The sequence below is a fragment of the Balaenoptera physalus genome (genome assembly GCF_965194825.1).
Source record: "Balaenoptera physalus genome assembly, chromosome: 6".
NCBI classification, from domain to species: domain Eukaryota; kingdom Metazoa; phylum Chordata; class Mammalia; order Artiodactyla; family Balaenopteridae; genus Balaenoptera; species Balaenoptera physalus.
In genome coordinates, this window is record NC_138885.1 from 63,394,496 (window position 1) to 63,410,029 (window position 15,534).

At 37.3% G+C, this 15,534-nt stretch overlaps 1 protein-coding gene across 6 annotated transcripts in view; it reads right to left on the reverse strand.

The window, feature by feature from the left end:
* The window catches only part of CFAP210 (cilia and flagella associated protein 210), a 35,718-nt gene that overhangs the window by 6,661 nt on the left and 13,523 nt on the right, over window positions 1-15,534 (reverse strand). For 3 of the 6 annotated variants that reach the window (XM_082465414.1, XM_082465413.1, XM_082465415.1), the window contains exons 5-8: window positions 12,233-12,389; window positions 7,374-7,513; window positions 5,137-5,329; window positions 4,234-4,398 (exon numbers count right to left, since the gene is read on the reverse strand). In XM_082465414.1, the coding sequence (XP_082321540.1) occupies window positions 4,234-4,398; window positions 5,137-5,329; window positions 7,374-7,513; window positions 12,233-12,389 (655 nt within the window). Of the gene's footprint in view, window positions 1-2,048; window positions 2,303-4,233; window positions 4,399-5,136; window positions 5,330-7,373; window positions 7,514-12,232; window positions 12,390-15,534 lie in introns of all 6 variants that reach the window. The other 3 variants (XR_014264755.1, XR_014264756.1, XM_082465416.1) reach the window with 3 other exon arrangements.

The following is a 15,534-nucleotide window of genomic DNA, read 5'->3' on the forward strand; positions in this document are numbered from 1 at the left end:
ATTTTACATGAAATGTGAGGAACAATACTACCCTGCAGGGATCCAATCAGCAAAATGCAGACGATAATAATTCTAAAAGATAAGAAACCCTGTTCCTTCAACAAATAAATTGCAAGATAAACATAATGGAGACAAGGAGGGAGAACCTAAGACAAAAACAGAGGATGGGGGTGGAGGAGGAGTTGTTATAGGTTAAAAGAAACTTGAAAGACATATCAATCAACCAAATAGAATATATGGACCCTGTTTTATTCTCAAAACAAAAAACTCTAAAAAATATTCATTGAGACAATCTGGGGGAAATTTAAATGCTGACTGTTAATTGTTTTATATTTTTGAATGTTAATTGTTTTAGATGTTGTAACAGAATTGTGATTATGTTAATTTCTAAAGAGTCCCTGAGTTTTAGAGATAGATACTGAAATATACATTGATAAAATGATATGATATCAGGAATTTGCTTCAAAATAATATGGCAGATCCTACTTCTGATAATGGCCACATGAGGAGGTTGGCCAATTATTCTCCACATAAAACAAGTTTATTATTAAAAATTATTAAAATCAACCATTTCAGAGCACTGGTAAGTGACCATGTACAGGCAACTACTTGAGAAGTGTTTTTTCATGAAAAACTGCTACTAAATCAGAAGGTAAGAACCGCAAGTTTCTGGCATTCTTTGGAGGGCATTGTTATCCCTCCAGCTCAGGAGGTGAAAACTTGCAACTTAACTGGACAATGATGTCAGATTCTATTTGGGTTGAGTGGCAAAGCAGCTAGAAATTGAAAGGGGAGATTCTGGAATGAGACAGAGAAGAGTTGAAATGATAAACTCTACAGACATCCCTGGCTAATTGATAAAACACATTCACATAGGATACCTCAGGAGCCTGGCAAAAAAAGCCCGGGAGAAATTATGAATTTAGTGTTCTTTGGACTACCACCCTCAACCTGCCCACAGCTTGCATAGCAGGGGTAGGAGTAAAAACATTACTGGCTGAAGGTGTCTGAACATAAACTCTACCCATATTATTGGATGACTGTCAACACCAGTACAGTGAGGAACCCTAGGAGTCGAGGCTTTAAAAAATAAAAGTGAGCAAAGACATCAGAGGCTACCTTCTGTGGTGAAAACAGATTTCATAGCTTGCGTCCAGGGAAAGCAGTTGCCTACTAAAACAACAACTCTCAGAACAAAACAGAATCTACAACATATTCTATAAAATGTCAAGTTTTCAACCAAAAATTACTAGACCTGCAAAGAAATAGAAACGTGTTACATTATTCTCGGGAAACAGAAACTAACTTTGAATGAAACTGCATATTGACTTTAGCAATTAGATTTCAAAGCAGTTATTATGAATATATCCAGTGAATTAAAGGAAATATGCTCAGAATGAGTGAGCTGAGAATCTAATCAGAGAAATAGAAACAATATAAAAAAATATAAAAAGAATCAAATGAAAACTGTAGAGTTGAAAGTTCAATAATTGAAATGAAAAATTCACTAGATGAGCTCAACATCAGAATCAGTGAATCTGAAGGTAGGTCAATAGAAACTATCCCATCTGAAGAACAAAGAGAAAAATATTGACTAAAAATTATCAGAGGTTTCTGGTACAATATCAGATGTCTCTGTGTATGTGCAAATTGGGTCCCTGAAGAAAAAAGGATAAAGAAGCAGGAAAAATATTTGAAGAAATAACAGAAAACTCCCCACATTTGGTGATATTAACTAGCACATCCAAGAGGCACCACAAATCCCAAATAGAAAAAACTCAAGGAAAATACATCATAGTCAATCTGCAGGAAGCCAAAAATGAAGAAAAAACTTCATTTTCAAGAGAAAAATGACACATCACATATAGGGGACAAACAATATGATTGACAGCAGATTTCTAGTCATAAACAGTGAAGGCCAGAAGACACTGGAACAAACATTCAAAAGGCTGAAAAAAATGATATCCAATAATTTCATATCCAATGAAAAGGCAAGGTAAGGACATCTCCAGAAAAACATTAACTGAAAGAATTTATTGCTAGCCCACCTGTGCTATAAAATGTGCTAAAGGAAGTCTTCAGACTGAATGGAAATGGCCAATAAGCATATGAAAAGATGCTCAACATCACTAATCATGAGGGAAATGCAAATGAAAACCACAATGAGATACCATTTCAAATCCATTATGATAATCAACAACAAACACAGAAAATGTTGAGAATTTGGAGAAACTGGAACCCTTGAACATTGCTGGTCAGAGTGTTAAATGGTACAGTTGCTGTAGAAAACAGTATGGTGGTTCTGAAAAAAATTAAACATATAATTACCATATGATCCAGCAATTCCACTTGTGGGTATATAAGCAAAAGAATTGAAAACAGGGACTCAAACAGATATCTTATACCAATGTGCAGAAGCATTTGCAATAGGCAAAAAATGGGAACAACCCAAATATCTATTGATGGATGTATGGATAAACAAAATGTGGTATATATGTACAATGGAATATTATTCAGCATTAATAAGGAAGGAAACTCTGACACATGCAGCAACATGAATGAACCTTAAAGACATAAGCTCAGTGAAATAAGACAGACAAAAAAGGACAAATATTGTATGATTCCACTAATATGTGGTACCTGGAATAAGCAAATTCACAGAGACAAAAAGTAGAACACTGGTTACCAGAAACTGGGAGGAAGGGGAACAGAGAGTTACTGTTTAATGGGTACAGAGTTTCAGAGTAGGATGATGAAAAAGTTATGAAGATGGACAGTGTTGACAGTTGCACCTCAGTGTAAATGTGCTTAATGCCCTTGGACTGTATGATTAAAAATAGAATCAGCGGTCCCCAACCTTTTTGGCACCAGGGACTGGTTTCGTGGAAGACAATTTTTCCACAGACGGGAGGGGGAGGTATGGTTCAGGCAGTAACGTGAGCCATGATTCAGGTGGTAATGCAAGCAATGGGGAGCGATGGGGAGTGGCAAATGAAGCTTCGCTTGCTCGCGCACTGCTCACCTCCTGCTATGTGGCCGGGTTCCTAACATGCCACGGACTGCTACCAGTCTGCGGCCCAGGGGTTGGGGACCCCTGGTTAGAATGGTAAATTTTATGTTATGTATATTTCACCACATTAAAAAAATAAGTTAAAACTCAACAATTAGAAAGAAACCCAGGGCTTCCCTGGTGGTGCAGTGGTTAAGAATCTGCCTGCCAATGCAGGGGACACAGGTTTGAGCCTGGTCCGGGAAGATCCCACATGCCACAGAGCAACTAAGCCCATGCGCCACAACTACTGAGCCTGCGCTCTAGAGCCCACAAGCCACAACTACTGAGCCCGCGTGCCACAACTACTGAAGTCCACGCGCCTAGAGCCCATGCTCTGCAACAACAGAAGCCACCGCAATGAGAAGCCCATGCACCGCAACAAAGAGTAGCCCCCGCTCGCCACAACTAGAGAAAGCCCGTGTGCAGCAACGAAGACCCAATGCAGCCAAAAATAAAATAAATTTAAAAAGAAAAAAGAAAGCAACCCAACTAAAAAATAGGCAAAAGATTTAAATAAACACTTCACAAGGCACACAAATGACTAAAAAGTACATGAAAAGATGTTCAATATCTTTAGTCATTAGGGAAATACAAAATAACACCATGAGATAACACTATACTAGAATAGTTAAAAATTAAAGGATGGCAGTAACAAGTGTTAGCAAGGATGTGGGGCAACTTGTCCTTGCACTCGTTGCTGGTAGGAATGGAAAATGGTACAGCTATTCTGGAAAACAGTTTTTAGACACAAATGATTGGATGCCAGGTCCTCCATACATGTTCTAAAATCTCTGGGACCCCCACTCACCTCAAATATGAAACCTATGTGATCCCAATCAACATATTCTCTGGGTAGTGGTTTTAAAGAGGGGGAAAAAGTAAAGGAAGCATCATGGCCTGTCATTTGCATTTGTATTTTCTTTCATATTTATCAAAACACAATAGAAACTAAAGAAGGATAAATAGTTGTGCAAAAGACATAAACCTAGTGTGAGAACTTCAATACCCATAAAAACAAAAACTAACTCTTCACATTTTTAATATATTTTATTGTGTCATAACCATAATGACCATCTGTTCTTACTTGATAAAGGAAACTGCTTTGGGAAACAGAAAACTATCATGAACTCTATATTACATATTTATTGCTAAAAGAAGTATAAACATTTAGGAATAATTACCATTTGCTGAATATGGGCATCTTGAACTTCTCGACGTTCTTTATCAGCTTTCCGTTTTTTCTCCTTTTCATGCTCCCAGAAAATCTGGTCTGCTTTCAGGATAGCTAACAATTGTTCTTTAGCCTCTATTTTTCTTTGTCTTTCTTCTTCCTCTTTATTTTTCATCTAGATGATAAAAGGCAAAGGAAAAAATTAAAACCATTTTTAGCAACCAACAGCCTTCAATAAGGCACAAAGTTAGAAAGCTCTAAGCAGAAAGTCAGCCAGGAGCAATGCAGGGGCAGAAAATTGGACACACATGGACTGATTTCCACATGGCCAGTTTACTTTGATTTTGTTCTATTTCCTTAATATCAAGAAACACAATAAAAAACGTAAGTAAAATGATACTGGTTTTAAAAAAATACAGGAACAGAAAAGCAAGACCATCTCAGGGTAGGGAAATATTTGTAAGGTAAAAAATTAATTGCTACAATGTTTATAAAGTATCCAATTTATATCTTATGACAGTCAGTCATGTAGGAGATAAATTCTGAAGGATTAAGATATACAGAAACACAATGGGGTAATTTTTACTTGATTTGTCTTAAAAACATTCAAACGAAAGGTATATTAAATGAATAACTTTTTGCACTTCAGATGGTTCTGAAACAGAAGAGATTATTATTACTTTGCATCTATAAAAATCTTATTTGTAATTGTCTACCATGTCATCTTCTGTTAGAAAGTAAACATGGTCTGATTTCAAAACTATAGGAAGATAATTTATACATTGTTTTTCAAATCTGCTCGTTTTTGTCAGGGAGGCAGAGGGAGTATATTAGTAGGAAGTTAGGAGAAACTACAGTGTAAAGGGCTCAAATTTGTTTTTTGATTTTTATTTGTCATCATTGAATTGCTTACCACAAGAGCTCTATGTTCTGCAATTGCTTTTAATTCTGCTTTGTTTTTTTCATACTTTTCTCTTTCTCTTTTTTCCCATTCAGCCTCAGCTTCTGCAATATCTCTAGCAATAATCAAATCTTCATTGTCAAATTTCTCTTTCATTAGTTTACTCAGGAAGTTATTTATTCTTTCTCTCCGTTCCTCCATTAGCCTATAACAAAATAACCATCACTTGTCAAGTCTTCATGAATGGATTTTTTATGGAGCCAATATACTATATTTAGAGAGTCAGATATTTTATAGTTTTTTACAAGACTGAAAGGGAGCCCCATCGCTCCTTTCATATATTAAGTGGAAATTATTTTTAATACTTTATTTTATACTTTATTTTTAGAATAAAGTCTATTCTAAAAATCCAAAGGGAATAATGCATATAGTGTGATCTTGTGTATGTGTGTGTATAGGAAATAAAGTGTAAAATTCTCCACATGAAAAATATTTTTAAATACTTTATTAGACTATCCTACTTGCTCTAATACTGAAGGCATAGATTATAAAAATAAGTCAAAGGCCTTTCTTTAAATGTAACCTCAAAAACAGAAAAAGCTATCAAAATCCTGAATAAATTCATCCTTACTATGCCCTGTCTGCAATCTATTCATAGCACTTTATTGACTTCATCTGTTTATATGAAGATAAATAACTCTCCTTTTACACTGTGAGATTTCCAAGGTCAGAGACAGGGTAAGTCCTCTCTCTAGTTCAGGGCCAAGCATGGTGCCTGGCACACCATCAACAATAACTACATGTTTGTTAAAGGAATGGGGGCATTTTCGTTAAGGAAATTGGGCAAAATATACTTTTAAATTTAATTGTGACATATTCACTGATTATTGAGTGAATTTGCAAAGCAACATGGGAGAAACAATGAGAAAGGACACAGCACATGCCCCAGGGGAATGACAATCTAAAGTGGAGAAAAGACAATTATGTAAATAACTATGCAGGCAAAAGGTGATAAATGCCATGAGAAAGCTAGAAAATGATGTGGGCAAATGAGAAAAAAGGAAGGCTTCATGGAAAAGGTGACATTTCATCTAGGCTTTCAAAAACAATATTTTAAACACTCTGATTACCTACTATGTGCCAGGGACTATTCCAGGTACTGGGACATAACAGTAAACAAAACATTAAAAATCTCTACTTTCATGGAGCTTTCACAATAGTTGGGGGGTAGAGAGACAGCAAACAAAATAAATAATTAAAATAGTGCTGTATCATGCAACAAAGAAAAAGAAAGCAGTTAAAGTGATAAGCAATGTGGGGTGTGGGCTTGTAATTTTAAATAACATTGTCAGGGATGGCCTGAATGAGAAGGCAATATTTGAGTAATGATCTGAAAGAGTTAAAGGAGGTGAGCATTCCCCAAAGAGGGTACAGGAGAAGTCCAGTGTGAGTGACGAAGAGGGAAAGAAGGAGAGAACAGTAAGAGATGAGGTTTGAGAGAGGAGGCTGGGGTCAGCTGGGAATTAGGATGGATGTAAAGCCTTATGGGCCATAGTCAAGACTCTAAGTGTGATATAAAGCCATCAGAGGGTTTTGCACAAGTGAAAAGCATGGTCTAGACAGAAACACGATGTACTGTAAGTCTCCTCCCTCATCTCACCCCAAACTGCTCAATAAGGTAAGCAATGACCTCTAAATCTGATGGGTGCTTCATTTTTAAAATCTCATTTAATCCCTCTAGTGATCTAACACTGATGACTGCTCTCTTCTTACTGAGTATCCACCCCCACTCCCTTGCTGTTTCTCTGCTTTTCCTTCATTCTCTGGAAACTATTCCTTGGTCTTCATATTATCTTCATTCTCCATTTGACCTTTAACTATGGATTTCCCTAGGGACTATGTCACCTTCATTTCTTACCTACTCCCCCTAGGTGAGCTCACCTGTATCCACAGTTCCAATTCCCACTTGTACATCAATGGCTCACAAAGCCACCTCCAGCTCATACCCCTCTCCTAAAGCAGAGATTTTCAGTATTTCCAACCATCTATCTACCACACAGATGTCATCAATATTCCAAGGGAACCCCAACTCACATGCTCCAAGCTGAAATCACCATGTCACTAAACGCCCTGAAATAAATAATGAGACCTTTTTCCTAAAGACTACTCTCATATCACAACTTCTGATTTAAAATAAAATAATTTCAGACAGTGCTTTATTAATCACAAAAATTATTTTAGAAGCTGACCTGTGTGTTTCAGCTTCCTTTTCTTTCCCCATTTGTGTAAGACGCTTTTTTGCTTTGATAAATTTTCTAATCTTTTCATCTTCTTCCTCTTGCTGCTGCCGTTCTACAGCTTTGATGGTATTTTTATCATTCAAATGTTCCTTGGAGGAAAAAATTGTGTATTATCCTATCACAAAGAAAAGTATTTTTCAACGTATAGGTATCTAATACGATATCAAATGTCAAATGGTCACAGCTTCTAATACAATTATTTCTCTCTTGGAAGTTTATCCCAAGGAGATAATCAGAGCTGGACATTACGTTTTATGTACCTACCATGCACTTCACCTCAAAGTTATTTATCATAGTGAAAATTGGAAACAACCTCTAAATAGTCAATAATGGAGAAACGGTTAAATAAATTACACTCTCAAAGACATGGGAAGATACAAATAACATAATCAGTAAGTAGGAGAAAAAAGCAGAATATAAAACACTACCATGGAGTATTTTAGTTTTGCAAATATATATAAATACAAGTTTATAATGAATGTATAACTGGAAGAAATGTATCAAATGTTAACAGTAGTTACCTCTAGGGTATGAGATTATAGGTGACTTTCACATCTTAATTTTCTGTATTTCTTTTCAAATATCTCATTTCTTTACAAATATGAATTTAAAATAATTCTATAATCAGATAAAATACAGTAAATATGTATACATTCACTTAATGTTTGAATAGTTAATATAGTCATATGCTACACAAATTTACAATATTTTAAAAACACACAGTGTAAAGCGTCCTTCCTACCACATCCACCATCTGCCTATTCCTAATTCCACCCACCAGACTCAATTACTGTGAAACTACTTTCTTGTCCAGGCTTTCTTTTTGTGCATATACAAAAAATTATACAGATGTATATTCTAATTAAAAAATGTTTAATAGGTCAGTTTTTTAACAAAGAATAAAAATCTGTTCATATCAGCATATTTTTTTAAATTAGAGCATCACTTCAGAAAGTCCAATATAAATCAGAGGGGTTCTAGAATTCTACAATCTGACCTGCATTAGCCATCATAAAAATAGGTGTCTTTGAACACAACAGCCTGGATACATAGATGTATCAGTGCTTTCTGTTACTATAAGTAGAAATCAATTCAAGGTAAAAGTTATTAGGTATAATATTTAATATTCCACTGTATTTATAACTCAGGGTCTACTATGTACCTACTACTCTTAAGTACTCTTTTATTTTATGGGATATTACTTTTCAAAGCTGTAATCTGGTTAGGAGATATATTAGTTGACATGAAAAGGTAATGAAAATATCAAACTCTTAAAAGTGATTGTTTTGAATTATTTCTTAAAAACTTTATTTTACTGTTTTTTTCTAAGTTTATTGTAAATGTTCATACAGATTTTTTTATAATAAGAAAAGCCCAGAGTTAACACAAAGTTAATCCTGATTTTTAAAAATTGAAAGCCTCAGCTCAAGATCACATGGCTAGTAAGTAGCAGAGTTAGCATACAAAACAAGGTCTGTCCTATTCCAAAGTGACTTGGAAAGATAAAAATATTATATCCATGAACCAAGAATAAGATTTTATGCAAAAGGAATAATAATATTACAAGTAAAACTCTTAGAAATTAAAATTTTGATAGCTAAAATTAAAAATTCAATAGAAGATTTAGAAGACAAAGTTGAGAATAACTCTCAAACAAAAACCAAAAATGGCAGGAACAATTAATTGCCTACCCAAGAGTCTTTCTTCTCTTCTGCATTAGTAGTAGGACCCAGATTTTGTTCAGAGTGGCAATATGCTCAGCTAGAAGACTATATTTCCAAGCTTTCTTTTCAGCTAGGTGTCACTAAATTACAACCAAAGAGATTTAATGGAAATTGTTAAGTGGGAGTTCTGAAAAAGTTCCTTAAAAGGAGGACAGATAGTTAGGAAATCCTTTTTTGTCCTTCATCCTTTCTCCTTTTTGCTGCCTGGAATGTGGCCAGGAGCTCCAGCAGCTATTCAAGGCCATGAGGCAATCCTGAGGACAGAAGCCACCTATGTTCCAAGAATAGCAAAGCAAAAAAAGAGAAGCTGTCTCATTCCCCCTTCATTCTGGAGGTACCATATCAGCCTTGGCATGACCACCTCTGCACTTCAGATAAAGGTACTGTTGCAATTTATTTTGTAATTTTTTACATTCTTTATTTTGGGTTTTCTGTTATACACTTTTGAGTCTTACCCTAACTAATAATATGAGAAAATATTTTTTTTAATTAGAGCATCACTTCAGAAAGTCCAATATAAATCAGAGGGGTTCTAGAATGGAAGAAACAAAATAGAAAGGGACAAAATTATACAAGAAATAAAATAAGAAAACTTGATGCATTTATGGGTTGAAGCATCAACTGAGTGCTCAGCAAAATGAAAAAGACCTAAACAAGGTATGTCCCTGTTAAATCTTAGAGCTGCAGAGATAAAGACCCTCAGAGCTTTCAGAGAAAGAGAGACAAGGGAAGTAAAAACAAAACACACCAGAGCACATACATAGAATGAAGACCATAAATAGCATAATATTTCTCCATAGCAATACTGAAAGCTAGATGATTATGAAAACATAAATACAAAACTCTGAATTCTGAACCCAGAATTCTACATCCAAACTATAAAGCAAGCATTACTTTATTTTTTTTTATAAATTTATTTATTTAGTTAGTTATTTTTGGCTGCGTTGGGTCTTTGTTGCTGCACGCAGGCTTTCCTCTAGTTGCAGAGAGCAGGGGCTACTCTTTGTTGTGGTGCGCAGGCTTCTCATTGCGGTGGCTTCTCTTGTTGCAGAGCACAGGCTCTAGGTGCGTGGGTTTCAGTAGTTGTGGCACAAAGGCTCCGTACTTGTGGCTCTTGGGTTCAGTAGTTGTGGCTTGCAGGCTCCTTAGTTGTGGCACACAGGCTTAGTTGCTCTGCGGCATGTGGGATCTCCCCATACCAGGGCTCGAACCCGTGTCCCCTGCATTGGCAGGCAGATTCTTAACCACTGTGCCACCAGGGAAGCCCAAAGCAAGCGTTACTTTAGATGATAACCTTTCCAGATAAGAATTCAAAATTTTTACCTCCTCTATACCCTTTTTTCGGAAGCTACTCAAAGATGTATTTCAGGGGACTTCCCTGGTGGTGCAGGGGATAAGACTCCATGCTCCCAATGCAGGGGGCCCGGTTTGATCCCTGGTCAGGGAACTAGATCCCACATGCACATCACAACTAAGAGTTTGCCTGCCACAACCAAGGAGCCCGCCTGCCACAACAAAGGAGCCCAGTGCTGCAGCTAAGGAGCCCTGGAGCCACAACTAAGGAGCCCACCTGCCTCAACTAAGACCTGGTGCAACCAAATAAACAAATATTAAAAAAAAAAGATGTATTTCAGCAAGATGAAGGAATAAACCAAGAAAGAGGAAGGCATAAGATTCAGGAAATAGGAGCTGAGACCCAGGAAAGTGGCACAGGGAAGCTCCAGAATGACAGCTGAGTAGCAGGCCTAGAGAGCAAACAGTCCAGAAGGAAGAGAAGGACGGAGGACTCTGGATGGGGGAGCTCCAAGAAAACCATAGATAATTTAATATTACTTAGTTGAACATTTGAAAACTAATATCATTAACCATTTGGCAGAATGTACTGAACATACGGAAAAAATTGAGGTATACAGCTTTAAAGCAAATGCAAACAATGAGAATTATTTTAACCACAGAAAAACATTTATGGAAGCAAAAAATTATAATCATACTATATTTCTTAGCTCTTCAGAGAACAATATTTATATAATCATAATACTGATTAAACTAAAATTATGCCATGATGATTTGGAGGAAAGAGGAGGATGGGAAGGGGACAGTATTAGAAAAGAGCTAAATCCTCAACTACCAGGGCAGAGAGACAGAAAATGTTTAAAATTGATAAATCAAGATACATATCTTTAAAGCTGAATATATTTTTTTAAATATATAGATTATTTATTTATTTTTAAATTTATTTATTTTTGGCTGCGCTGGGTCTCCGTTGCTGCGCGCAGGCTTTCTCTAGTTGCAGTGAGCGGGGACTACTCTTCATTGTGGCGCGTGGGCTTCTCATTGCAGTGGCTTCTCTTGTTAGGGAGCACGGGCTCTAGGCGCGCGGCTTCAGTAGTTGTGGCACACGGACTCAGTAGTTGTGGCTCGTGGGCTCTAGAGCGCAGGCTCAGTAGTTGTGGCACACGGGCTTAGTTGCTCCGTGGCATGTGGGATCTTCCCGGACCAGGGCTCGAACCCGTGTCCCCTGCATTGGCAGGCGGATTCTTAACCACTGCGCCACCAGGGAAGTCCCTAAAATATATAGATTATTTAGAATATAATTTTCCAAGAAGCAGAAGGAGTGAAGCAATGACTGTTACTCTTCTTTTAAGCATTTTGGTGACGTTTGATGTTTTAAATCTGTGTATATGTTACTTAAGAATTAAAAATAACTTTAAAGAAATGAATATAAAAAATTACAAAATAAATTGCATCTACCATAAAATAATTATTACCATTTATTCAGCACATATTAATAGTGCAGGAGATACCAAACACATATCACCCCATTCATTGCTCATAACAACTCTCATTTTAGGATAACAAAATTCATTTTTAAAAAGTCTCATTCTCTTAATTCTTGTTCATGAATGAGAGCACATCCAAATGAAATAACAGCAAATATAGCTCCCCACAAAGTACACTTAAAAACCCAACTTAATAGCAAACTTGTTTTCTATACCACTATTATTTATAAAAAACATTAAAAATTTGGCATTGGACTTTGTACATTTTTTGAAGAGATACATTTTTGAAGTATTTTCAACTTACAAAAAATAGTCTCCTGCTTTCATTGATCTCTTCTTTCCTCTTTCCTCTTTTTTTTTTCATTTCTATTTCATATAATGAATTCTGTTGCTTTATTTCCTCAGCATCCTTTTCTTCCTCTTTTCTCCTTCTCTCTTCTTCCTCTTCATGTTCCTTTATTCTGAAGAAGAAAACATAATTATAACTGAGAGCGACGCAGAAAAATAGAATATATTTTAAAGAAATGAATTAGATTCTTACCTGGGATGATTTGAAGCTGTAAAGGAGAACTTGTGGATTTCTTCTGGGACAAGAACAGATAGGTAAAGAGCAGCGATTAAAACCAAATCCAGGGACTTCCCTGGTGGTCCAGTGGGTAAGATTCTGTGCTTCCAATGCAGGAGGCCTGGGTTCTGGGAAGTAGAGCCCACATGCATGCTGCAACTCAGAAGCCTGCGTGTCGCAACTAAGAGGTCCGCATGCCACAACTAAAGATCCCGCGTGCCACAACTAAGACCTGGCACAGCCAAAATAAATTAAAAAATAGGGGCTTCCCTGGTGGCGCAGTGGTTGAGAATCTGCCTGCCAATGCAGGGACACGGGTTCGAGCCGTGGTCTGGGAGGATCCCACATGCCGCAGAGCAACTAAGCCCATGCGCCACAACTACTGAGCCTGCGCGTCTGGAGCCTGTGCTCGGCAACAAGAGAGGCCGCAATGGTGAGAGGCCCGCGCACCGCGATGAAGAGTGGCCCCCGCTTGCCGCGACTAGAGAAAGCCCTCGCACGGAAACAAAGACCCAACACAGCCAAAAATAAATAAATAAAAATTTAAATAAATAAATAACAAATTAAAAAAAAATTAATTAATTATGTTTTTAAAAAAGGACATAGGAACCAATTGCAATGTATGAACCTTACTTGGAATCTGATTCAAACAAATAAATTGTAGAAAAAAATTTTTTTAAATACAAAAACAAATCCAATCTTGGTTAACCCAGGATTGCCAATATCTTCCTTTCTTCAAAATTTGTTTCATTCCTCACCAAAATTAAGTCCTAAAGTAGATTCAAATGTTCCTTTCCTTTAGAAAGAACCAGTTAACTGAATGACACAGTATGCTGAAATGGTGACATTATTTTACAGAAAAGTCCCTAATCCCTACTGCTTTTCAATTTCAGCACTAGAAGATGCTATCTAAGCTATGGGTCTGGCCTCTCAGGAGATGGGGTCTGATGGAAGAAGGGCAACAACTTCCTTACCCAGCTGGCCACTTTGGTTGTTATCCTTTCTCTAGCCAACACTGACTAACTACTGATGCCTTCTGAGTGGTTAGTCATTAAATGCTGGTTGTCTCACAGGGCTTACGAGTGAGTTCTTCAGAGATCCCTGAGCTGTGTCCTCACTGCAGAGCTCTGATCTGCATTTAGCTCCAGCTCTACCTCTACAACCCACACCCCCCCAACCCCACCACCATCACAACCAGGAGCATCCACCATCAGTAGTTTATTGCAGACTCTCCGCGCCCGCATCTGGCAGTCAATCCTCAGCATACTGGCAAAACAACTCAAGCCCCCCCCCCGCCCCCCCCCCCCCCCCCGGTATCTTTGTCTATGCGCCCACGCATCCCCGTCAGCCAATCAACACGTGTGCAGGCTGCTCCACTGGTGCTATCAGTTGTCTCCAGTTCTTTTTCTTCCCGAACAGGTGGGTACAGAGTGGGTAAACAACCCACTTAAATAGACAAAAAGACTGAGGAGTAAACCTTTCTTTCACATGCACCCAATCAAAACATTTTTTTCTTGGCTTCAGGGAGGGGGGAAAATTCCCTTCCCTGTGCCACAGAGGACTCTACAGTTAAGTGAGCCAGTAAGTTCACTTTGGAATTATTAAGCCAATTCAGAACAGGTGAGTAAGCAGCCACTTAGAGTCACAGTCAGTCTCTTTAGCAGGAGCTAAGAAAAAAGTCACTGTTGGCCACAGCTAAATCAACTTTATGATTGCCCTAAAAATACTAGGTTTTCAAATTTTTATTTATTTGTTTAGTTTGTTAGAACTATTTAATAGTACACCAATCTCTTAGAAGCAAATTCACGTCAATAATCAAGATTTAAAGGACATTATAAAAAGAGATGTATCTAATTTTGAGAAAGTTTTTGAAGTTTTAAAATTGCTACTTTAAGGGAAAACAAGATATAAAACATTTGCAATTTTAACATTCCTTAGCAAATCTGGAAATCACTAACATTATACCTATACACGTATTGGACAATTCATTGTTTTAGCCAAAAAAAAATTTACCTATTCTGAGAGTGAATAAGAAAAAAATGTCTCTAGTGTCAGTGAAGAGATAATATTGACAGGGATTTATATAACTATTAAATAAAGACTGTCAGTAAAGACTTTTACCTTAGTTTGGGTAGACTACTCAACTATCTGCCATAAGTTTAGCTTAATGCAAAGTCAACATTTTGAAGGAAATCCAAGATCCTCTAGTTCAGGGAAGAAATACATAACATTTATATCCTTACTTCTAACACCCATGACCGTAGCAGACATCAATAATCAATTCAAAACAAAAATCAATGCAAAAATCTTGGTCCTGCTCAGCCCAATGAACTGGCAGCCTCTGCCAAACCGTCAGAGCAGAATTTGTCATGAAACCTCTTTGCTACCCCTGATTCACATTCTGAAGCTCCCAAATCTGTATTGATCTAGCCCAGATCTGACTTGACTTTATATAGATGTTACATAGAACTCCTATAAAAGTGGAAGGGACCCCTACCCAAAATGTGGTTCAGGAGACCCTCCACACACCAAGAGAATTTGAGAGAAAGTATTATCACATAAGGGACTCCCAACAGAGCTATGTAGGCATAAGTAGGTCTGGATTGACTTGGGCAAAGCAGAGGAAGTGAGTTTGGGTCTTTATTGTGACTAAGGGGTGAAACTGGGGAAAAGCTCCTGTGCACAGGAGATTTAAATTTCCTACTGGCAACAAAGGAAGAGGCAAGCCCAGGGGCCTTCTTATTAGCCTGTCCAGATGTGAGGCCAAAGGGGAAGGGAGGGTGGGGTTTAACAAGAAGTCAGCAGCCCAACATCAAAAATGAGGTCGCTATTACCATAGACATGCTTGATTCTTGAAGAGACAACCCAAGAGGCATCACCACCTGACTATTCTATTATATAGGTACATTCACTATGTCTAAAAGCAAATTCATCCTCCTCCTCTTCTAAACTGATCCTTTTGGTCTCTTGTCCTTATCTTGGTGAACAGTACCAACTTCTTTTCTGTTGCCTATTCTAGAGACTTAAGAATCACACTTAAC